At 45.9% G+C, this 24,468-nt stretch overlaps 2 protein-coding genes across 7 annotated transcripts in view; one reads left to right on the plus strand and one right to left on the minus strand.

Moving 5' to 3' along the window:
* NCOA6 (nuclear receptor coactivator 6) overlaps positions 1-10,328 on the plus strand; it is a 66,609-nt gene extending 56,281 nt beyond the window's left edge. For all 4 annotated transcript variants that reach the window (XM_078150265.1, XM_078150267.1, XM_020998544.2 and 1 more), the window contains 4 exons: positions 1,583-1,651; positions 4,722-4,758; positions 6,536-6,684; positions 9,787-10,328. In XM_078150265.1, coding sequence (XP_078006391.1) covers positions 1,583-1,651; positions 4,722-4,758; positions 6,536-6,684; positions 9,787-9,833 — 302 coding nt within the window. In that variant the 3' untranslated portion in view covers positions 9,834-10,328. The remainder of the gene's footprint in view (positions 1-1,582; positions 1,652-4,721; positions 4,759-6,535; positions 6,685-9,786) is intronic.
* Positions 10,329-11,701: 1,373 nt separating this feature from the next.
* On the minus strand, positions 11,702-20,756 carry TP53INP2 (tumor protein p53 inducible nuclear protein 2). 3 transcript variants are annotated; one of them, XM_020998771.2, is made up of 4 exons: positions 20,469-20,756; positions 17,288-17,481; positions 16,302-16,473; positions 11,702-15,185 (listed from the first exon to the last, which is right to left on the minus strand). In XM_020998771.2, the coding sequence occupies exons 2-4, from the start codon at positions 17,415-17,417 to the stop codon at positions 14,936-14,938; spliced, it is 552 nt and encodes a 183-aa protein (XP_020854430.1). In that variant the 5' UTR covers positions 17,418-17,481; positions 20,469-20,756; the 3' UTR covers positions 11,702-14,935. The 3 variants fall into 3 exon arrangements, with proteins under 3 accessions (XP_020854430.1, XP_020854428.1, XP_020854429.1); XM_020998769.2 differs by having other exon boundaries at positions 16,302-16,566; XM_020998770.2 differs by lacking the exon at positions 20,469-20,756 and adding an exon at positions 19,309-19,396 and having other exon boundaries at positions 16,302-16,566.
* Positions 20,757-24,468: the final 3,712 nt, after the last annotated feature.

The raw sequence follows: 24,468 nt of genomic DNA on the forward strand, positions 1-24,468 counted from the left end.
GCGAGCATTTGCTTTAATTTCCAAATACCTTCTGTGTAATTCCTTGTGATAAGGGAGCATTACTGTAGTAGAAAAGGTTGACAGTATAGTATTAAACTTTGTCAGAGGAAATAAAATGTCACATTAATAAAAATCCAGGTGAATGACCGCATCATTGAAGAAAAAGGGGATTCTACCAATTTGTAGTTTCTAGGAAAGAACGAAACATATTTCAGGGCTCTTACAGTCAGCATCACCGCCTAATCTTTGAATTGAATTGAAACATTTGTTTGATGTTCATTCTAGTCCATCATACCAAGTAGATATATGAAGATAAAATATCAAAGACCCTGTATGGCTGTGGAATTTCTACTATTGAGTACAGCTTCATCTCTGCTATTTATTGTACCCTAGCTGAGAGAGAAAGAAATGCCTCAGTAGATACCAGTCAAGCCTGGGGTTAATTTATCATTCCAGCTGTTCTTTGAATGACTTGTACTGATTCAGATTCTTCACTTAGTCTACTTCTACAACCTACAAACAACCACAGCTATGGGGTCTTTCTAGACACCACCACCATCACTTGGTTATTTTTAGAAAATACTCATCCCCTCTGGTTCCAATCACATGGACAAAAGCCTGTGGGAACCATTCAGCTATCCAGTAAGAGAATAGAACCTGATACAACAATGGGCTTTGATTTAAAATATGGGTCCTGGAAACTTCAGCTTCAAATTCGTATCACCCTTCCTAAACTGCCCTGGGATGATGCTTCTACATATTCTCTTTCAGATCCACTTTTTGAGATCTCACAGCTAGTGGATTGTCGTACTACCCTTTATATGTATGCCCCCTTCCCCCTCCTCTTCTCCCCCAGGCTTGTAATTATTGACAGCTGTCCCCAGAGTAGTGATAAGCATTTCTTAGTGCCTCTATCTCATAATAACAGCTCCGATCCTGGGATGTAGGGGCTGCCTGCCCTGATTCTTTATAATGCTGTTTACTAAAAGACACTACATTTTTGTTTTTGTTTTGCATTTTGGGATATGATCTCAGAATTTTGAACTAATTAAACTTGTACAAATTAAGTACTTATTTCCTGTCCAGCATTGGTAGGTACTATGATGGTTACAGAGAAATATATGAGGTGATTCTTGCCCTTAGCTTATAAACTCATTAGGGAATAGGACAAAAATAAGATTTAACTGTAGACTATAAATCCTGTGGAAGTGATTGAATTTCCTGCCAAGACCTTCATTCAGGATTCTTAAAGTATCTTTGAATAGCTGACTCCCAAGAACAAAAACACAGAGCTGTAAAAAGGCAGTTGTCCTGGGGAGGAGGGGAACTAGCATTCTTGCATGTACGTATACACACACTTCCAAGTGCTGGTCTTTGCCAGTGAGTAAAGATGAGCTTCTTAATAAGGCTTGGAATTTATTTGTAAATTCAAGCCTTCCTTACCTCCTCCATACTTCATTTAGGACTGTAAGAAAAGCGGCTTAAAAGTTCTTTCTGTTATCAAGCCATACACTGCAACATTACATTTTATTTTGCTTTGAAAAAGAAAGTTAGATCACCCTGCTTTCCTCACTTATTTTAGCACCTTCACCAAATCTGGCCCAGAAGGAGATCCCAGCTGTACCACCTCAGGGACCTGCACACAGACCAGGTAGAGTATACTTTGGAAAAGCTTCTCTTTGGGTTACAATGGACTGGGGGGTGATAGGCTTAGCTTTAGGCCTCTTATTGGGTCTTACCTTGCTTTCATTTTCATACATTCTTACCCTGTTGAGGAAAAAATATCAGCTCAAGGAAGGAAACCATTAAAAACTTTTATATGTCCTTTTAGAAACCAACTTTGCTGTAAGATGACAGGCTTTTGATTGACTCCATTCTTGCATTCAGATACTCTAGCCTTCCTGCCTTCTCCCTATTTGTAGTAGTAATTAACCAGTTAACTGACAAAAGACACTTTAATTCTTTCAAGTCACAAGGTCATGGATTCTAAGAGAAGTCCATTTAAGTCATCTAGTCCAACTCCCTTCTTTTACTGAGGATTGTATTGCATGATCATGTCACATGCATTCAAGCAGGTCTCTCATCCAGTTTAATCTCTGCCTCCTTTAATCCATCTTCCACATAGCCACCAGATTATCAGTTCCCTATGCAAAAATATTCACTGTTAATGGCTCTTCTCTTGGCCATCATACGACTAGAACAGTGTCCTTGCTCCTAACCTAGTACCGTGTTCTGTAAACCAATAGAACTCTTAGTATTCTTTTGTTGCTCATCTATGGCCCCATTGCTTCAGCATTCCCAGGGACCTTGGGGAATTGCTAGCTGCTGTAAAACAGAAATGAAAATGCTGTTAAATAGTGCTCACATTAGTTATGACTAAAGTCAGGACTTTGTATAGCAGATCTCTGATTACATTATAAAACAGTTCCAGTAAATGAAAGTCATTTCAGCCATGTCTGTGTAGGTTTTTGTTTGTCCCCTAAGGCTAGGATGCTTCACATAGTCCTGGAGTAGTATTTTCTAGAGGAAGGAAACCAGAGTGATCTGACAGATAACTATAGGACACACTTGTTAGGGTCTAAGTTTGTATACATATCCTGCCTAAATCATTTTAATCCGGCCTTCCCATGAATTTTACTGATAATTGAAGAAGTCTTTTTGTCATGGCTTAATCTACCTTAGATGGGGGGGGGGGCGTGTTTTAAGTAATCAGGGCTTTTTTTTTTTTAAACTGAGAGTTGCCAGGAAGAGTGTTGTCATAATAATAACAAGCTTTACATGCTTGAAGATCAGACTTGAGAAACACCATTTTTCTTATCCTGTTTCATTCCTAGTACACAGTATATTCTTAAGACCTTCAAATATAAGTAAAAAAAAATGTGTTATGTAATCATGATAAATAATATGCATCTTAGCTTATTTCTCTCCAATCCATTTGTCATTCCCCTGTGCAAAAAAAATCCATGTGTTTGATGACTTTTCATCTTCATGCAAAATAAAGAAGCCACTAGTAGTATTTTAGCCTAGTATTTTAGGCCTCCCACAATCTGGCTTTAACCTGCTCAACTTTCTGCTCCAGCCAGATTGTTCTTTTAGCTTTCTCCTAAGCATGCATGTGCTCACAGCAGTTCTCTGGCCATCAAAATGCCACCTGTCCTTCAAAGGCCAGCTCAAATCCTGCCTTCCTCTTTGAGATTGTACCCAACTATTCCAGTCCAAAATTGCAAAGTTTTTGTTTTCTATCAAGCTAGATTTTAAGCTCCTTGAGGACAAGGATCATGCAATTAATTTCTTTGTATCTCCCATAGTGCAATGCATGGGACCTGTAAGCACTCAATATTAATACTTATTGATTGAATTAATTTGGAAGTTATTAATTAAACTCAGTAGACATGTATTAAGCTTGCGCAGCGTCTTGGGCATGGAGCTGGAATATTCAGAGACAATTGAGAGACAAAGTCTTACAGGAAGTTATTACATACACAGCTACCATACCAACTGGAAAGTACTCTGAAGATTCATGGGAGAAAAATATCACTTTGGCTTAATAGAGGAGGGTCACGTTTAAACTGGGTCTTCAAGAATGTGTGTGTGTCTGTGTGTGTGTGTGTGTGTGTGTGTGTGTGTGTATGTATGTGCACACAAACAAAAGAAAAAGGTTATACAGAAAACTGATTTACAGACTGACTGAAGAGGTCACATAGTCAGCCCAAGGGTGTGTTTCTATCTCTAAAACGCTCCCTCTATTGCTTATGAAATAGGCAGCCTTCGTTCCTCAGCCTAGCATTTGAGGTGCTCCACGAATGGATGTTAGCCTACATTTCCAGCTTTATGTTTCACTACTCACCCCCTACTCTGTGTTGGTTTATGTTGATGGCTGTTGTTCAGAATTTTTTATAAGAAAACATAAAGCTAGTCCTTGCCCATAAAGTGTTTTCCAATCAGTAAACATTTATTAGGTGCCTGCTATATGCTGGGCACTATTCTAAGCCTCATTGTAAGGGTAAAATGTAGATAATATGAAACAATTAATGAATGAGATGATAAATCTAATTTTATAGTATGAGTTAAAGTATGAAACCCTATGTGATGAGGTGCTAGTTGTGATTTTTATAACATTGCTTAATTGACAATGTCATGTTAATATAAATGGAGAAATAGAAAATGTTCCCAGTTAGCAATTTAAAAAAAAGTTTAAATCAGCATTCCTTTTTGATGTGAGTGATCTGTTGTCAAGTCTTGGAATGAAGTTGTGTTTCTCTGAGGAATGTGTTTGTCAGCAAGAATTTGCTCCAGCCCAGCTGACTTTCTCAAGTGACCACAAGATGGCAGACAAAAGCAGGGAGGGGTGGAAACATTACCCAGAACCCTGTATTCATCCCATATCTCCTAAATCTGTCCTTGTCTTATAGTGTTCATTGACTGTCAGAATTAAAGGGGACTTACTTTAGTCCTAAAGCATAAAAGCATTAAAGTGAATAATTCTTAGGTAGCACTGATTTTAAATGTCTTGTTTATAGCATAGAGTTGTTGAAAAAATAGACCAGGTTTCATACAGTCCATATTCATTGTGCAGTATAAATACTAGCCATGACTCTCTACCATCTGCCACGAGTGTCCTTGGGCAAGGAGGCTTGAGACGTCTGTATTTTTGGTTGTGGCCATGTCACAACAGCTTCTGCAAAGGAGGTCTTCTTAGTCTCCTTTTATGTTTCTTGCAGAACTGGAAGCAAATGCTGCTGTAGTCTCCAGTCAGAGGTAAGATGATAGTTCCTGCAAATTTGGCAGGAATATAAGTCTCTTTGAAGAGTGTCAGCTTTCTCAGTTTCTAAATGGCTTCTTCTCTCGTTGTCTGTCCTTTTTCTTCACTTCATTCACGTATTTTCCCTCTAAATTGGCTAGCTGTCACTGTCATTAACTACAGATTAACTCTAGCCCCTAGAGCTGGGGTTTCTCCTAATAAAGCTTGGTGATTGCTATTTTATTATGGGTATAAGTATGCCTATCTGCTTTTTGTGCACACAAGAATGTGGGCCTCATCTCCTCACCATTGGAAGTGAATGACATTATACAGTTAAACCAATTATTTATACCAATGGAAAGACAGCTTTTTGAGGTAATAGATTTCTTGAATATTGGAATGAAGAAAGAGCCTTAGAATATATCTAATCCATCCTCATCATTGTACAGGTAGGGTAACTAAGCCCCAGAGGTAAATTAATTGCCCAAGGTCACACGATAAATTAGTAGCAGAGATATGTCTAAGGCTAGTTTTGACTTTTAGTTCAGGGTTTTTTCCATCATACTGCTATTTTCAATGTGTGGGATATATAGAGTCACAGGATTTTATAGCTGGAAGAGACCTAAGAAATCTCCAGTCCAACCTTGTACCCACTATAAAGAATCCTTTTTATAAAATCTCCCTGATAATGTGGTCATTCAGTGTCTGCTTGAAGACTGTCATGAAGGGCTGTTGTGAAAATTCAGTTAGATGTTTTTTACCCCAGAAAGCTGAATTGGATGCAAATTGCACAGGAGCAGATTTCAGCTCAATTTAAGAAACAAACTTCCTAACAATTAAAACTATCCAAAAATGGGACTTTGGGGAAAGCAACCAACAGAAGAATTCCTAATCGTGGTACTAGAAGGAAGATGGAGGATTTTTGCAAGAGGAAAATGAAGAGAGGAACTTCATTTGGTACTAGCCGTTGGTGGTGATTGACTCTAGCAGAAGGGTGGGAAAGTGCTGCAGTGGAACAAGGCTTTTCTCTTGGGCAGTTAAATAGAGAACAGCCTGTCCACCCTGGTGAGGCAGATATAAATGAGAAGCAACTGGATAGAGGTGAGGGAAGAAGACTAATGTACCTGGGGACAGGTATAATGCAGCAGGGTGTTGGCTAGAAAAAGTCTACATTTATACAGATACTCATTAGTTTTTTGTTGACATTTTAATGAGCTAATGGGAAGCTCAAAGATGCTTGCTGGGAAGATTTAAGGCCTTCATTCTATTTCTTGTCATGAGTGGTTCATATTTGGAGATCCAAGTAACTGGTATACAAATTAATATGTTAGCCTCACAGCCCAATGCTTGCCGTGCTCCCTCATGACAGTGTTTTAAAGGTACAGTATAATGTACATGTGCATTTAAATAAAGAGTGAAAGAGCAAGCTTTGAAGTGTAAATAGTGGTTAGTTCAGACAACAGGCAGTTTAGGGGCACGTTTCTAAGACTGGACGTATTAATAAGATAGGGCCATTTCTGCCTAAGGGATCTGATTATTAGGAATGACCCTGAAATGTGAATAAAACAATTCCTTGTGAGATCATGTGCTGCTTTCTGAATTTTGAGAGTCCTGTCTTTTAACAGCTACTGCTTTACCCTTCTTGTGTAAAATAGCGTACCCTTCTGCCACCTAACCTCTAGTATGCCAACACCTGCCCCCTGTTTCTAACTTCTGCTTGTTGTGCCCTTCCCTTATTCTGTAGCTGAATATGTGTCCCTCACTAGAAATTCTGTGCTTTTATCCTTCCTTTAGTAATGAGCCCAAGGAGACAGGGGAGAAGTCTAAAACTCCAAGCCGGAGAAACTCAAGAGCTGAGGAGCCCACCACTGCCCCAGAGAGTGGGGAAAATGGGCAGCGCAAGCGGTCCTCCCGGCCGGCATCAGCTTCTAGCACTTCAAAAGGTGGGCCCTATTGTGTACCTACATAGAGGAAAGGACAGGAAAAAGAGTAGCCTCACTACAACCAAGGTGTTTTAACTGTTAGGCACCCCTAAGAGTGAAATGAAAGGTACATGAATTTGGAAGTCTCACCATAAGGTAGCTTATTGTTTAGAGGTAGACAAGATCACACCGAGCTATTGATAGAAACTGTAGTGCAAGAAGAGAGGGGACAAGAACATTTTGTAGTTGGGTAGAAACTCATACCTCTTTCTGTATAGCTTGAAGAGTCTTCCCTTCCTATAATAATTATCCCTGAACTAGATTTTGAACATAAAATAGCTGGCCTTGAAGAGAAGACACTGCAATTAAATTTTTAAAATATTTGCTAAGTACTTAACATGTGCTAAGCGTTATGTTATGCCCTAGGGAGATATAAGAGAAATAAGACTTAGACCTCAGTCTCATTGTGCTTACGTTATAGTAACAAGCCCAAATAACTAATAATGCATATTAGACTATGTAAGTGTATAAGAGCAACATAAGCAAAATGGTACATAAAGTCAAAGAAAGAAACGATCATTTCCAATTTGAAGGTTTCCAAAATAGCTTCATATCTGAGGCTATATTTGTAGGATAGATAGGATATCAACAGGGTTCATGGAGGTAGAAGGGGTTCTAAAATAGGAAGTGGTATGAAAAAAGCATGTGTGTAGTGGCCAGTCAAGCAAGTACCCCTTATAAGCAAGAGCTGCCGTTCTTGATGAACTTTCTTAACTTACTAAGAGATTCAGCCTCATTAAGGCCAGTCCGGGCTTGACAGGCGTGTTATAGGTCAACAGTGTTTCTTGGCTTTAGTGTGTCTGAGTGCTCCCATAGGTGAGCACAGAATCCAAGAGACTTCCCCCACCAAAATGTGTACCCTATGTTTGCAACCCTGCCTTAGTTTGATCTGGTCTTTACCTGGCTGGGTAGCTCTCAAATGGTTAGAAATAGAAGCAAGGTGCCAGCCTCTGACATCAGAGAATTGTGCAGATGTAGGTAGGTTGGATTCCTGTGCCTTCAGTTCACCTAATATGAACTAAAAACCTGTGGCCTTAGCATATCATGTTCCTGAGAGGGGATGACATGTGTGGCATGCATTGGGGCACATTCTTTAGCCAGTGACTTTACAATAGAGAAAAAAGGAACTAATAACCACAGGCAGGAGATTGAAGGGAGTGGACGTTTAAGGCGACCTAATCCTACATCTTCTCTCCAACTGCCATTTTCATTTTCCCAGAATCTGTGCCATAGGCACTTGAGACTGAGGGGACACAAAATTCTTTGCACCATAACCCTAGTTAACGGAGGAGAACACTGTAGACAGCTATATTTCAGGCAGGAAAGAAGGAGCAAGAGATTGCTGAGTGTCTGAGGATTTCCTTTCTTACTTAAAATTGTCTTGTCAGCAGAAACCATTTTGTAGTTAACACTACTCAGTATTTCAAAGGACTAAATCTAGATCGAGGACAGAAAGGTTCTGAAACACCTTTCCCTTTTTCCTTTCCCCATTGTTAGCCCTTACTCACATGCTTGAAGTCTCTGGGCTATGTCTGCTTCAGACACCTCTAAGGCCAGAAGAAAGATAAACATTGGAAGCCACGTTGGGTTGTTGAGGTCTTCCTGGTCTTTGCTCACTTAGACCATCAGAAAATCCAGAAGTGTAAGAAAAGCAGCAAGTTAGGCTGCTTGATAGGAGAGTGGGATCCAAAGTAGTCTGCAGCAAGGAATGCTACACAGAATGTGTTGTGTTTGTTAGAAGGATGCTGCTTTCTTCTTTTTCAGTTTGGAGATTAGGGAAGTAGGAGTAGGAGGAAAACTAGGGACAGGGTAGACAAGAAAAAGAAGAAAGTGGGGCAGCTAGGTGGCACCTGAGTTCAAATCCAGCTTCAGACACATAATACTTACTAGCTGTGTGACCATGGGCAAGTCACTTAACCCCATTGCCTAGCCAAAAGAAAAAGAAAAAGAATAAATATATTGACAATATATTACACATATATTATGTGTCAATAATATTATATTAAATGTTAAATAATATAGCGCCATTAACCCCATTGCCTAGCCCAAATAAAAGTAAGAAAAGTGAAGTAAAGAAAGAAAAATGGATCATTAAATGCACAGAAGGGGCTTGAAAAAATCACAGACAGGCAGGACAGTTTTGAAAGTTACAGGGTGACTTTATATTTAATTTATATTTAAAAAAGAAAAGCAAGCTGTACATAATAGATTTGTAATTTCATGTACAATAATTTTTGTTTCTACTACATAAATGGAAGTGCATATTTTATTTGGTGATTAAATTCAGAATTTTACAAAAGAACCCTGCCAGGCTCCCTTCAGGCATTAGTCAGCTGAGAGGAGTGGGGCTGGCCTGAGACTGCTGCAGGGTTTGGAAACAGATGCCACTTAGCTAACTCTGTAGAGGTAATGATACCTGTAGCTACTGCTGTTCCTGCTAGGGCCTTTTATGAATCTGTAGGCAGGTCACTCAGCCAACCAGATAATCCTCTGGGACTCCAGGAGGAGAACTCAGTGTTTCTCCTGAGGGTCTGTGCTGCTGGGTGTATGTGCTTCCCCAGAGGCACACATACCAGGTACTGCCTCAACAACAGCCAGCAGCTGCAGAGAATATGCTGTCTTAGTCACCTCTTCCATATCGGTGAACTTTTTTGCTCCCTTCCATCACTCTCCCACCCAGCGGAAATATAGTGTGCATGTCATATTGCCCTCGTTAGAATGTAGCCTCCATAAAGGTACAGACTATCATTTTTTCAGAATCTTTCTACCCCCAGCACCTAAGCAATAGTTTGTGCCCAGTAGATGCATAATTGTTAATGTTAAATTGAATTGAGTCTCTGATCCTGTTGCCTACTCCTCTGCTGGCCGACCAGTACTTTGCCCTGAGAATTGTGGTATAATGATACAGCCCAAGGAGATCCTACTTTGCAGCTCAGCTCTAGCTCTCATGGGATCCCCAGTGAGGAAGGTTTATCACTGCAGCACTTGCCAAAGATTAGTAGAAAAATGGAGCCAGGGAGTAGATGTCCTAAGCTGTACATATTTTTCCTTTCTTCCCCACAGAGCCCGCAGCCAGCGTGATGCAGTCCAAACGAAGGAAATCCAAGTAAATTGTTTGAGGCAACTTGAGACTTGTAAATGTGTGTGAATTTTACAAAAAGCAATTTTGAGCTGTGATTTTTAAAAACAAACACAACACTTTCTGTACAGTTAATCATTTTAATAATGCTGCCCATCTCTCAAACCACGTGGCCTCTTTATTAATGAACAGCAAGAGAGGCAGGGTTGATGATCCATTTGTTGTGGCAAGATGAAGTTCAGGTTTTCCAAAAAGAGTTGTTGTCTCTTGTAAGAAATGACAACCTACTGTTGTAAATGTCTAATTTCACATTTGTTTCCTAAGCAAATTAGCAGGCACAGTGGCCATTCTTAGGTAGCTGGTGATGTTTTGTGCAGTGGAAGTACTCTGTGAATAGCTGTATTGGGGGCAGAAATAATCCCTCTCCTTTGGAAATGTTGTAAATAATTTTATTATAGATGATTTCAGACATATTTGTTGTAGAAAAATGGACCAGTGAATAAAGAGAATCTAAGGGTTTGTATAATGTGGAATTCCAAATGCTCTAAATAAATGTCATTGTTTTAGACCATGAAGGGTATTGTTAGCAATAGTGGAGCCTCCTCTGAGGAAAGGACAAGGTTTTCTCACCTGTAAAATGAGAGATCAGAGTTGCAGAACTGGAAGGAACCTCAATCCTCTCATTTTACAGATAAGAAAACAGGCCCAGAGAGGTGAAGTGATACTTACCAAAGGTTAAACAGGAAAAAGTGGTAGAACCAGGATTCAAAACCAGCTCCTGACTGCAAATTCAGGACTAAGTGACCTTGAAGATCCAGTTCTAAATCTATCACCCTAGGTATAGAAGGAAGCTTTTATTCATTGAAGATGCTGAGCATCAGCCATTCTGTTCACAAATTCTTAGCTGTTCTTTGGGCAGCTAGGTAGCCCAGTGGATAGAATACCAGGCCTGGAATCAGGAAGACCTGAGTTCAGATCCAGTCTCAGACCCTAGCTCTGTGGCCCTGGGCAAGTCACTTCACCTCTTTGTCTCAGTTTCCTCATCTGTAAAATGGGGATGATAATAATAGTACCAACCTCCCAGGGTTGTTGAGGATCAAATGAGATAATGGTAAAACACTTATCACAGTGCCTGGAACATAGCTGGCACTATATAAATATTAGCTATTATCCCTTACTCTTGTCTCTCCCAGCTGAGGTAAGAGGAGCTTTGAGCCCTGAGGCTGGGATCCTTGATGTAGGTGCACACTGGCTTCTTGGAGCCCTTGGAGGCTCAAGATGGCTGTGCATTGCTTTCTCTTTCCTCCCTTGCTCTATCCCTGGGTCTTCAGCTTCAGGCTGTGCTGTCATCTTTCCCATTAGGTCAGTAGGCCTTTTCATTTGTGGTCCTTCCTCTCTTGGCACTTGACAGTCACTGTTCATAGAGAGTATCCTGACCAGCATCCTGTCCAGGGGGTAATCTGAGCCACATCTGAAGGCCCAGTGGGGCTCCACACCTGCCCACCCCAGCTAGACCTTCTAGGCCCTGAGCAAGAAGGGTGGCTTGCTGTACCTTAGCTCCTCCTCAGAGATGGTGCTCCATTTATATGCTCTTATTTCCTTCTATTCAAGCCTTCTGCCTGTGGATCCTGTGACTCTCAGGCTCATGGCATTTAGAGCAGAGCAGCCCAGAATGAAGATGGTCTTTTTAGCACTGGGCTGGCTGCCATTCTTGAGTTTGCCTCAGACCTTTCTCTTAAGATGCCAGCATCCCCCATCATCATCACCCATCAGGAAGCAAAAGGGGACCAGGAATGTGGCCTTATCCCATTGTATGCCCACACATCCCTTTTCCTGCTCAGTGTCCCATAAGCATGGGATTTCTGGCACACCCCAAACCAAGATAATTCAACTTCAGTATATGCTTTAAATAGATTTTTATTTCTTGTGTTTTCTTTTATATTAATTTTTTCCCCCACAGAGGAATAGCGTTACAGTCTAACACTCAAGAGTCCTGTTACTTACACACACACACACACACACACACACACACACACACACACACACACACACACACACACACACACACACACACCATGACAGCGTCAAGGTGGTTGCATCCTTGAGTCCACCAATACACATTTTAAACATCCTAAGGAAGGTTCCTTCTACAGTCTGGGCTCAGCATATGACAGAGACACAGCTTGTTAGCTTTGTTTGGAACCAGGTGGCAGGGCTACAGTCATAGGTATCAGAAAGTGGGTGGTTTGTCTGCATTAAGCCCCCTAGTTCAAAGCCATGTGGATTTAGTAAGGCATTCGAGATCTGGAGCACCGGGGGGGGGGCAGTGATGCCCTCTAAGAGAGGAGAGGAGGCGCTCTGTCTAAGGGGTGGATTGGTGGATTCCTGGTTGCACATGTATGCTTAAAACCGGTCACAACCGTACAGGTAAATACACACACACAATGGCCCTTGTGGGATAAAGAGTGGGGAGCAGGGGACCAGGAAGTGATACTTGGGGCAAGGGAAGGGCAGGTTCATGCTCTCAAGACTCAACAGGGAAAGAGTGATGCTGCCCTTGTGAACAGTGCTTACCCTTTAAAAACAAATTCTTAGAACAAAAAGATGGGCATCTCCCCCAACACACGCACACTCACACACGCACACAATTTTGTGGAAGTGCTGGTTATACTGATGTCTAGCTAATACTCCACAAACTGGTCATTTCCTCAATGTCTCTGACAGTTGTCACTGCAAACTCTGACTCCCTGTCTTAGGTTGCATAGGACTTCATGAATACACTGGTTCCTTAATTTGTTCAAGTTCTGTGGTTTGAAAAACCTTGAACCATGCTAAGGGTGAAAGGCACATACACAGTCCGTATAGTATGAGAAGATCTGGTGGCTCTGTAGTCGAACAAACAGGGGACGGAGCGGTGTCAGGTCTTAAAAATCTAGACATAAAATATTGCCACACTCAGATGCGACAGTGTCTGTGGGATGATAGAAAAGTCTCATGATCAGCTTGTGTTGATCCTTGGGTATAAAGACTTGAAGGAATTGTGAGGGGAGGCATTAACAGGAGGCAAACAAGGTTTAGGATCGTAGGCTCCTGTTCTCCAGGCTTCCTTCGCTCCAGTCCCCATTAAACAGTTACTAGGTATCAAACTCAGCTCCTCAGCACTGGGACATGGAAGATGGGAACTCTGGAAATCTCAGGTGTTGGGAAGCCGCAGCGTAGCTGGGCGTGAGGCCACTGAAGTGGGGTTTAGGGAAAGACTCCTGAAAAAGGGTTGAGGGACAAGGTGCGATATTAGTCACTGACTTCTGAGTGAGCTGAACGTATTTTTAAAATGTCATCTTGTTTTAATTTTTAAAAAATAATTTCGTTTACTCCTTGGGGGTGGGGGCCTCTGCCCACGTGGCAACGAAGCTATAGGCACCTGGATGCAGGAAGCCAGCCCTGTTGTACTCTGGCTATAAAGCCAGGGCCAAGTAATGGGAAAAGGACTATGTGGACAGAGTGACTCGTGTTAGAGGAAAAATCCTTGAAAGTTTCAAGAGACAGAACTATCGTAAGAAATAAATCAAGATGAAGAGACAGGAAAAAAGAATGACATCTAGAAAAACTGACAGGGGCAATTCAGGGCATTGCAAGGGGACAGTTGCTGGTATCTAAGCCCAGAATTCACAGCCCACAGCATCAAAAGGGGCAGCTACTTCTTAAGTCTGAGGCTGGCCATGGTTTTGGGACCTTCTCTCCCTGTCCCACACACCTCAGGAAAAAATAAAGAACAGCCACCTGGTTTCTGCAGGTGGAAAGACAGTAGGGAACCTCAGTAAAGGTTGATACTAACTCTAGTTTCCTAGGGGCGAGAACCTCAGAACAGGTGGGCAGTAAAAGGGCCAGAAGAGGTGCTTCTCTGCCCTTCTTCCGAGGCCTGGATCTAAACAGCAGTCAACACGGGAAAGGGGACCACCAGAAGATCTGCCCATCCTGGAGCAAAGAGGATTCTCCCTAGCTCTAGGGTGGGGGAGACATTTATAATGCAAAGCACAGAACTCTGGTGTTGAGGCAGGAAGTAAATTGAGCAGCCTAGTCATTTAGAGCCATCAGGCTGAGGTCAGAAGTTATCCTTTTCACTGCCCTCAACCCAGTCCCTAGAGAGCCCCCACCCCCAGCCCCAGGAAAACTGCTAGTCCAGGCTTCACAGGGTCTCCTGAATCTCCCCAACTCCAAAAGTTTGGGGCAGGGTGGGAGAGGGAGGAATCACCTGGACCAGAAGTGGGTGTGTGGTAGCATCAGACTGAAGAAACCACCTATTTACTCCATAAAAGCAGTTTTCTAAGCCAGGGTTGTGGGTCCCTCTCAGCTAGTAAAAATCCAGGGGTTCCCTCCTCCAAAGCTGCTTCTCCTGACTCACTGTCTTTCTCAAGTCTGTCTCTGACTTTCTGTTCCTGTCTGAATCCCTCCATTCTTTCACTCTCAAGTTTCACATCTCACAGCCCTCTCCAACATACTTCACCTTCAAAGACCTGGGCCAGCTCTAAGGATTCTGTCCTAGAGTAAAGACAATAGGAACTGGGCCTTAGGGCATTGCAACCTAGTTGCCAAGGCTTGTCAGGGAGCCTTAGAAAAGAGACTTCTGTCACTCACTGACAAGATATCCTCAGAGAGAGGTTAGGGAAGGACAGAGTTGTGATGGAACCAGTGTTTTGTATGTGTGCAGGTGGAGTCAGATGTAGGGAAATGGGGATCAAGGATGAAGAGGGGGATCAGGATTTAGAGGTAGGGAGTGGGAGGAATCAGTTGGGGAATGCAGAGATCCAAAGTAAGGGACTGGCATCTGGACAGGGAAATGAACAGAGGGAGGCAGCTACCCCACAGGGATGGCTAGCTACACCTCTCCCTCTCCTTGGGTAGAGGCTCCCTTGGGGAAGCAGGGCCTTGGGCAACAGGTCCATGGAGCATGTGGGAGTCACCACTTAGGTCCAGAATAGGTGGCAGGAGCAGGCTGGTGAGAATAAGTGGGTAAGGGGTAGTTGTCAGCGGGGGGGGGGGGGCGGGGGAGGGAGGGAGGCTGGTGAGAGGTTTATTTGAGAGCAGTGTAGATTGGAGCAGCCCAGAGTGGGCAGACAGGTGACCTCGGGGGCGTCAGTAATTGAACTGGCGCTGGCACGGTTGGTGGAGAAAGCTGCCCTGGTGCTTAGACCGGCGGGGGTGGCGCTCTCGAACACGGTTCTGCCGCTGGACAATTTTTGGGCTCAGCCTCTGTCTGTCAGCCCTCTGGCGGGCCCGCTGCACCCACCGGGCCTGACTGGCCTTTTCCAGCACTGCTGTCCGAGGGGGCATCGAGGCTGTGTGGTGCCTGGGGCCTGGATCCCTTTGTACTTGCATGACCTCCCTTGGGGAGAGGAGACATATAGTAGACTCAGAGCTGGGTTTGGAGGAGGCCCATCTCCACTGCCCAGACCCCAGTAACACCTAAACTCCCCATCCTGCCTGACCCCTAATTCCAGGCTTTGATTCACAGTGTCCTTTCCACTGCCAATCTAGAGATTGGCTTCATCATTTCCTGCTTGGACTCTTAGCGACCTAACTTCTCTGCCTCCATTTTCTTCTTCCCCCAGTCCATCCTACAAGGAACATGCCAGTTCCTTGTCTTTAAAGAGCATTCCTAGTCCTCCCCAAAGGATATCATCCTCTTTTGATTCTTCCAGCCTTACTTTCTGGCTCCTCTCTGGCTACACTATTCAGGAACACTCCCCTCCCTATCAAGCTGGGCTAACTGAAGGACCAGAGTCCTGCTCAGGCCAGGAGTTCTCAACCTGAGGTCTGTGAACTTTAAAAAAAAAAGACACATCCATAGGCTTCATGGACTAAAAAGGTCTATTGTCACACACATAAGCACACACACAGACACACAGGTTAACCCCTGGCTTAGGCTACTTATCCTTACCTTCCACATCACCAGGGAATCTATTATTCTTGGCCTTTCCAGGCATAACCAAGCCCTACCTTGTACAGAATTTTTCTCTAGCCTAGTGATCTGGGACAAAAGGACAGCAGTGCATCCTAGCTTGACACCTCCCTTTCCACCCTTTGATCTCCCAGGGACAGTCATGATTCTAACCATCACCACAGCTCCAGAGCAGAAATGCCATTGGGAACCCCCCACCCCTTCCACACACAAACACACATACAGTAGCCCCCTTTTCTAACACTAAAGGTCTCTATAAAACCTAAGTGACCCAATCTCAGGTGACACTAGCCCATTAAAGAATGCTGCCCTGGTGCTTAGACCAGCAGAAGTGGCACTTTCAGACATGGTTCTGCCTCTGGACAACCTTAGGACTCAGCCTCTGTAGGCTGTCTGGTAGAAGGCTGCACTTATCAGGCCCCACTGGCCTTTTCCATCAGTGTTCTCAGATCCCCTCTGTGCCCTAGACCTTTGCCCTGCCCCTTACCCTGGTCTCATTCTAGCTTCTTCCTTCCCTATACCCCTGTCCCTGGGGCTCACCGGTAGCCAGCTCTGGCTGGGGGCGGGCTCTGGGGTGGGGTCACCGTGGGGTCAGGCTCAGGCTCCAGGACGATGGTACTGCCAGTGACGTAGACAGACATACTGGGGTGCTCGATGAGCAGGTCCTCCAAGGGGCTGCTTTCCAAGTGGGCAGGCCCCAGCTCAGGCCCCTCTGCAGTGAAACAGGCGGGAGGGGTAACAAACCAGCTCTCATCCAGCAAGCAGGAGGGGGCTGGTTTGGGGCTTGGTTGGGCAGCAAAACTATCTGAGGGGAGGGGAGTGGGGCAGCAGCAGGGGCAGGGCACCACACACACAGGGACACAGGATAGGGAAAAGAAGGGAATAATTAGTCAGACCCAAAGCCCACTGGCATTAGGGTATCCTTTCCCCCCAGCTGGTACCCTTCTTCTCTGGTTAAGTCTTCTTTCCTCCTCCCCCAGGCCAGGCCCACTGCTATTCTCCTAGGACAAGAGCAAAGACCAACCCTTGTAGAAGCAGCTGCTGCCCCAGGGGGAAGAGAGCTGTGAAAGACCCTTCTGGCCTCAGCAACAATCCCCTCCTGCTCAGCCAGTCAGAGGCCTAGTATCCCCCTCTGGATACTTCCCTCAGGTTCCAGATCTGTCCCCCTCCCTAGGATCTTCTACCTCAAGAATCAACACTCCCTTCTCTGGGCTGATCCTCCCCCCCTCCCCCTACCCCCCCCCCGCCCCAACCCTTTCAATAGAAGTCATTCTCTTGGACCTCCACATACTCCAATACTTTCAATACTTGAATACTTTCAAATGGGCCTTGAAAGAGAATTTTGGCATATCTCCTAGCCATCATCCCCTCCCAATTTGGGGGATATGAGGACCCAGGAATTCTATCCTTACTCCCATCCCCAGCTCTCTGAGCCCAGAGACCTTTGTATGGACTCTTAACTGGAGCTGTGACTGGGACAGGGGATGTGCTGGACCAGGCACCCAAGGTATTCTCCAGCCACTTACCAGGCAGGTCAATAATGAGCCATCCATCCACTTCTTCCTCATCCTCAGGGCAGATGAAGGCTGTTGGAGAGGGAGGCTCCTCAGAGGGTGGGCTGGTGCTAAAGAAGAGGCTGGTGAGGCGCTGGAACATGGTGCACAAGTAGGGGTGGGGGAGGTAGCAGTGGAAGACCCAGCTTCAATGGCCCTACAGAGACCTGAGGAAAAGGAAGCTAAAAATCAGTCAGGTCTTGGCTCCCACTCCCATATCTGTACTCAAGCTGGGCATAGGAAAGACCCTTCTGTCCACCCAGGGATGCTCCCCAAGACCTGGAATAGGAGGTAGCAATGTCCCAGATCCCAGTGGGGACAGTTTTGGAGGAAGGGGTGTAGGATTAGGGTAATGAACCTTCAACCCTGGCAGGAAAGGGAAACTCCCTGGAGGGAGTAGGAGAAAGACAACAGAGAAATTCATCCCCTCCCCTCTATTAAAAGCTGAGCAAGATTTCCTGCACCAGAGAGGACTCCTCAGACACAAAGTGTGGACCCAGGGAGGCAGTCTTTCCCATAAGTACTGAATATTTTCCTCTTTCTACCACTCCCTCCCATACCTCCTTATCCCCCAAGGACAGCAGGCTAAATAAATATTCTCATCTATTTGATCTGAGACAATTCAGAGCCTTGGGCCCAGATATTCCAGGCCTGAGACTGGGCATCAAGTCACTTAGGTTTTCTGTCCAGTGCATCCTGTATTCCCATCTGTCCTAAAAGAGTCTGAATGGTGGCCTGTCTTAGGGGATTAAAATAAGCCTAGACAGTGGATAGAGAATCCGGCTTTGGGGTCAAAAAGACCCAGGCTTAGGTTCTACTTCTGACACTGGATTACATGATTCTGAGCAAGTCAGTTCCCCAGGCAAGTAAAACTATAAATTGCTGGAGAGTTTCTGATATGTATCGGTACAGGCAGTTCCCTCACCATGTATTCCCTGTACCAGACCTCTCTCACTTCCAAGAAAAGGGATAGCTCAGCCTATGAAAGGGGGCTTGGCACCATAGGGAGAGTGATGAGTAGGGGAGAAGAGCTCTGAGGTCCAAGGGGCTGCAAAATATGATGGAAAGAGCACTGGATTTGGAGTCAGGAGACCCGAGTTCCAGTTCCGGTTATGATACTTATTACTTGTGTGACCTTAGGCAAACCATTCCCTTTTGTAAAATGAGAAGATTGGACATTGTAGTCTCTAAGGTCACATTTAGCTTTGACATCCTAGGATATTGTGGCTTAGTTGAAGATCAAGGCAGATTTGGTTCATGAACTGAGCATTCCACACAACTGTCAGGAATTGGGATCCTTACACACCTGGTTACCTTCACTCAGTCCCATCCCACCACTTTCAGGGGTGCATCAGAGCCCAAGCAGGTTCCTACTAGCCAAGCAGCTTCCTTGTTTTTAACTTCCCCAAATAGCCCTTGGGAGGACAAATCCCTTTAGTCACTGCAAGAGGTGCCCAAAATAGATTCTATGGCTCCCAAGTGAGTCAGTGGTACAGCTAGGAATGGGACCCCAGAACCTCAGCTCTGAAAACTAGGCCTCTCAACCAAATGCTCGCCTGGTCTCCTCCAGGTACAACTGCTTCAACAGGAAAGGGGATCATCATCATCATCGTAGCAGCAGCTCACATTTCTATAGTGCTTTGTGGGTGCTTACCCTGCTTCAGCCTGGTGAGGTGGGCAGTCTTACTGTCCCCATTTACAGATGGGGAAACTTGACAGTTGGAAAGCGAGAAAAAATTACCAAGAAGCCCATCTTAGCTCAGCCTGGCTTGGGATCTAAGTAATCTGACCCCAAATTCAGTGCTTTTTATACTGCATCAAGCAGGATGGACAGGCCAAGTACTATGCACATTTACCACTAGCACCACTCCCACCCTACCCCTCCAGAAGGATAACTGCCTTATTCTCTGCCTGCCCACTCAACCTAGCTCCTCTTCAAGGGCAAGGAGAGCAGCAGAAAAGCAGACAGGCCAGCAGAGAAAAGTAATACAAACCTCACCAGCTCCAACTGGACCACAGACAGGCAATGTTGCCCCACAGGTCATAAGCTCCAGGATTGTATTACCTGCCACTGGTGCCTCACTTCCCTCATTCCCAGGGTAGTCTTTCACTATGGAGTGAAAGTCAGAGCTAGGTAGGCTAAGGGGAAACAGCATCAGCATCAGCCTTCCAACTCTTGGAGTCCCTGAGCTTGTGTTTCTCTAATCGCACAGAAAGGTCTCAGTTTCCCAGGAGTTTTAAAGTCTAATGCATATCATCATTACTTGCCCTCGGTGGCCTTATGGAGAGACCAGACCCACTAAACCTAGATGTCAGGCTTCAGGTTAGTAATTGTCATTTCCTCGAACTCTAACCCCCGCCCCCCAACCCTCCCGGGTCCCTCCAGTCCAGCCACAGGCCTCTCCCCATCAGGCCTCTATCCAGCTCCAACCCGGCCGGGTCACCAGAGGACAGTCAGAGTTGGGGGAGCTGAGGGTGGCGGGGAGGAGCTGGCCTTGGTGACGACTCAATGTCATATGCAAATATGATGATGTAACCGCATTGGACAACCCCAGGGAGCCAATGGGCAGAGGGCAGTAGGGCTCCAGGCTCCTGCGCTTGGTGAAGCGGCGAAGCCAAGAGACAAAGGCCCAGGAGTGAAGCCCGATCTCTAGCGAGGGAGGGAGGGCAGCCCCGCGGGAGGAAGGGTCCAGCGGTCCCGGGCAAGCCTAGCCCAGCCTCCGCAGCCATGGGGTCGCCGCGTTCAGAAGAGGCAGGGTTTGCACCCAGGCCTCTAAGCCGCGATCCCTGGAGCCCCCGAGCATCCTCCAATCCGCTCAGTCCCCTCCGCAGTAGCATCTGCGTAGCTTCAGGAGCGTCCTCTCTTTCCTGAAGCCGGGTCCCCCGAGCAGCCCCCGGTCCGACAGAGAGCCGCAAGCCCCCTTCCTCGCCCACTTCGACCTCCAACGGCTGCTCTTCCCGCCCACACCTCCGCGCCGTTCCCCGGGGGCCGGGAGTCGGAGCCATAAACGGCCCCCCGAAGTCCCTGAGCGGTGCGGGTCCCTGAGCAGCCACAAAAATAGCCCCGAGCCCCCCACCACGCTCCGACTCTGACAGCCCTCAGGTCATCCCGGGTCAGAGCTGCAGAGAGAGGCCCAGTCCGGACTGCACTGACCTGGGGCTGCTTCCACTCGCCGGCCACGTCCTGGGGCAGCGAGCGCGGAGCTGGCCGGGCCGGAGCTGGGGAGCAGGCGACGGGAGAAGGGGGAGGGAGCCTGCTGTGTGGCAGAGTGTCCCAGGGCAGGAGGCTCCTTAGAGGTACAGCAGCATGGCTGGGGGCTGGCTCTGGGGCTAGCTGGCTGCGGGGATGCGAGCTTTGCTTCCAGCGCTCCCGGCGGGGGTTGGTGTATTGGCAGCAGATCCACCGGGGCTCACGGCACAAATTGGAACGCTCAAACAGCTGATTGTGACGTCACAAAGGGGCCCGCCCGCCTTCACGTCACTGCCCGGGCGGCCCAAAGTCAATCAAGAATTGTGTGTCCCCAGGTCCCCTACCCCCAACCCGGTGATCCAGCCACAACAGGGCACATATACACTTTAGGTTCCGACCAGCCTTCATTAGTCCTGCGCCAGCCCGGTAGGTTAAGGCTGCTTGACCCACTTGGGTGGGCCCAGCTTATCCTCTAGTCTGGTGCTCCCCCTGACTTCCTTCCACCATGGGCTCCGGGGTCGGGTTGTTGCCTCCTCAATTCTTCCTGACCCTATCGTCCTCCAACCCCTCCCCTATCCTCTGGAGAAGAGGGAGGTGAGAGAAGAGATCCGGTAATACTGGCCTCTCGGGTCTTAGTAGCTGTAGGGGAGATTGCTCTGCATGGAAGGGCCCCTTGCTCGTTCTCAAGAATGAGGCAATCAGATTTTTCCTGAGGGATCCCAGGGAGACCTGGGGGACGTCAGGAAGACACAGAGTGCCCAAAGACTTGCGAGGAAAGAAACAAAGTGCTAAATTGGTCTTCAGGGCTCCTGGAAAAGCTCTTGTGATAGAGCTCTGGACAAGAGGTCCACTTATTATGTGTCCTTAGGCATATTCGTGCTCCTCTCAGCCTCAGTTTATTCATCTATAACATAAGGCAGTTGGACTCAATCAGGTGTTCTTAACCTTTGCCAATCTGGTGAAGCCCATGGTCACCTCAATATTTTTTAAAGCACAAAATAAAATACGGGGGAAATCAAATATGTCGAGGTAGTTACCGATTTTGTAAACCTAGCTCACATACCCCAGGTTAAGAACTCCTGGTCTAGATGATCTCCAATGCCCCTTTAAGCTCTGAGGTTCTTTCTACGGTCTATAACCTCTGACTTCTCAACTCCAAAATTTGACTCCTCAAGTTGGCCTATGGCACTTCCTTGTGTCTCCCACTTTATCTATCCCCTGGGATTTGAGGCTAGAAGCAATGGAAACCAAACCTGCAACCACTCACATCTGAACCATCCTGGATCACTTAGGTTCAGTGGTCTCAGAGATTCCAGAGCTTTAGGATATGGAACAGGGACCTTAAATAATGGTTAAGGTCTAGCTGGGTACTTCTCAAGGCAGGGTGGAGGTTAAAGTTCAGAAGCTTCTGGCTTCCAGGATCTTTGTGGAGTAGTAAGTGCAGGGAAAAGTGAGACCGGCAGATCTCAAGGGGGTAAGGAGCTGCTAGGGTGATTTGGAGGAAAGGAGAGACTTCCTAATCAAGAGAAAGTGGAGAATGGAGAGGGCCTCTAGGTTTCAGGAATAAGGGAATCCCTCACACTTGAGTCTGGGTGGAATTTGAACTCATTCCCCAGCAGTCCAATTCTGCAACCTACAAGCCTAGCACTTCAAAACTGGAGACAGAATAGAAAACAAGTTCCATAACTATAGAGACTCTTTCATTTTTGTCTTTGTGTTGTCAACACTTAGCACCTAGTGGGTGCTTGGTAATTGATGGGAAGGCATCTTAGAGACTGTGGTCCAATTCTCTTATTATGGAGAAACAAACTGAAGACCACAAAAAGGAGGACACTAAGGACTCCAAATCACACAGAGGACCCAGGTCTCCTGATACTTTAAGTCCTATGATTTTTCACTGGGTTCCTTCAGAGCCAGCTCTGCCATTAACTTACTATGTGACTTTAGGCAAATGCTGTCTTGTCTGAGCCTTATATCTTCCCCACTTGTACAATGAAAGGATGGGACTTGATCTCTATAGACTTTTTCTACTCAGAATTCTATGCTTCCAGTCTGTCTAGGAATCCACAGCCCCACACCCTAATACTTCTAGTTCCTCACTTGCTATAGGATTTCCCTGCCTTTGCCACTCCCAGGGTCTTACACCTGTGCTCCCCTTCCCCCAGGATGAGGAGATATTGGAGGGGAGAAAGTAAGGTCTGAGTCTTCTCCATGCTACAAAAGGGGTCAGTAGGCGGGAGCTGGGTTGACTCATGAGCCTCTTTGGGGACCATGTTTGTCCGTCTACCTTGGCACAACAGGAAGCTGTGGACTTGGGAGTCCTAGGGAACCTTGGGCTAGATTTGGGGTTAGGCCAGGTACATGCCTCATTGCTTTGTCACTGACCACACCAAGCCTGGCCCCAGGACATAGGGAAGGAGCCCCACATGACTGGCTCACCCAGAAGGGTGAGGCCCAGGATGCCTGAATCTGGCAGAGTAATGACTCAATCTTCCTGTTGGCTAGCCCTTGCTAAGAGCCCAGGCACCAGGACTACGTAGGCACCAGCCGCTAAGCCGCAAAAGAGCTGTGAACTCCTTGCCCTCACCCTGACCTCTTGACCAATATTTGGTTTCTAAATCTTCCACAAAAGACAACAAATGTGTATAGGAAAGAGTGCTGGATTTGGAGTCCTACCTTAGACCCTTAATAGCTATGACTGACTATGGCTAAGCCACTTAGTTTCTCCCACCCTAATAGCACCTTCATGGGGTTGTTGTAAGATCAAATGAGATGATATACACATAATCCCCCTTGCAAACCTTAAAATGCTGTACAAATTAGAATTCTGACCACATCTCTCCCCTGCTCAGGAAGCTTCAATGGCTCCTATTGTCCAGAGGAGAAAGTCACAGGATTACAATGTGATTTAGAGCTGGATGGGACCTAAGAGATCATCTTGTCCAGCCTCCTTATGTTAAAGATGAGAACTCAGGCTCTAGAAAGCCTGGAGCTGGAATTTGAATCTAGGTCTTCATATTACAAAAGCAGTACTATTTATTTAGCCTGGCATTCAAGTCCCAGGCACCTCCCTACCTTGCCCAATTTATCATCCATAATTCCCCAGATTAGATTATCTCCTGTGGGCTCCCACACAGGCCCCCTTCCTTTGATCATACTTACTCCTTGCCTAGAATGTCCTTCTCCTCTGCAAGCCTTAAAATGCTTCAAGGCCTAGCCCAACTCATGCTTCCTTCAGAAAATCAAATCATAGGGAGCTATTGGTTGTTTTTCAGTTAATGTGGAACCCCAGAAGGGCAGGGGCAGAATCTTACTCGGCTGTCTGCCTTTCAGCCCTTGTGCATAACAAGATGCTCAATAAATATTTCTGGATTGGCTGCCTGAGGGGGAGGAGTTTAGGCTCAGAGAAATCGAAGGGTCAGAATTCTTAGCTTAGAGTCCAGAAAGGGCAAATGTGGTCACTGCCTTGGGCTTTGCTCCAAGACCCCAATCAATCCCTGAGATCACAGGGGTAGGGTTTGACTACAGCTCTGACCTGGTCAAAGTTTGGAATTTGAAGGACCCTATGGAACAGATGGATAGCATCCCAGAACTTCCCCTAATTGGGGAGGGAGAAACTATCATTTTGGGGCCTCTCAGGTTTTAGGAGCCACAGATCATAACTTAGTTTCATTCAACAAACACTATGTATCTATTATATGCAAGATACCTCCATGCTAGACTAGGGATATCTCAGTTACCTCAGAAAATAACCCCTAGAAGTTATCATTGTACTTGATGGATACAAGAGATATATACAGAAGTATGATACAAGGTAATTTGAGGAGGAAAGGGCATTAGCAACAGGGGTGTGTTTGTATGTATGTGGGGAGAGGGAGAGGGCATGGAGAGCTTAGAATCAAGGAAGGTCTCAAGGAGAGTTTGTAGCTGGGGCAAACCTTGAAAGAAGGTAAGGATCCTGAGA

The sequence above is a fragment of the Phascolarctos cinereus genome, unplaced genomic scaffold (genome assembly GCF_003287225.1).
Source record: "Phascolarctos cinereus isolate Bilbo 61053 unplaced genomic scaffold, phaCin_HiC Scaffold_2;HRSCAF=192, whole genome shotgun sequence".
In the NCBI taxonomy this organism is placed as follows: domain Eukaryota; kingdom Metazoa; phylum Chordata; class Mammalia; order Diprotodontia; family Phascolarctidae; genus Phascolarctos; species Phascolarctos cinereus.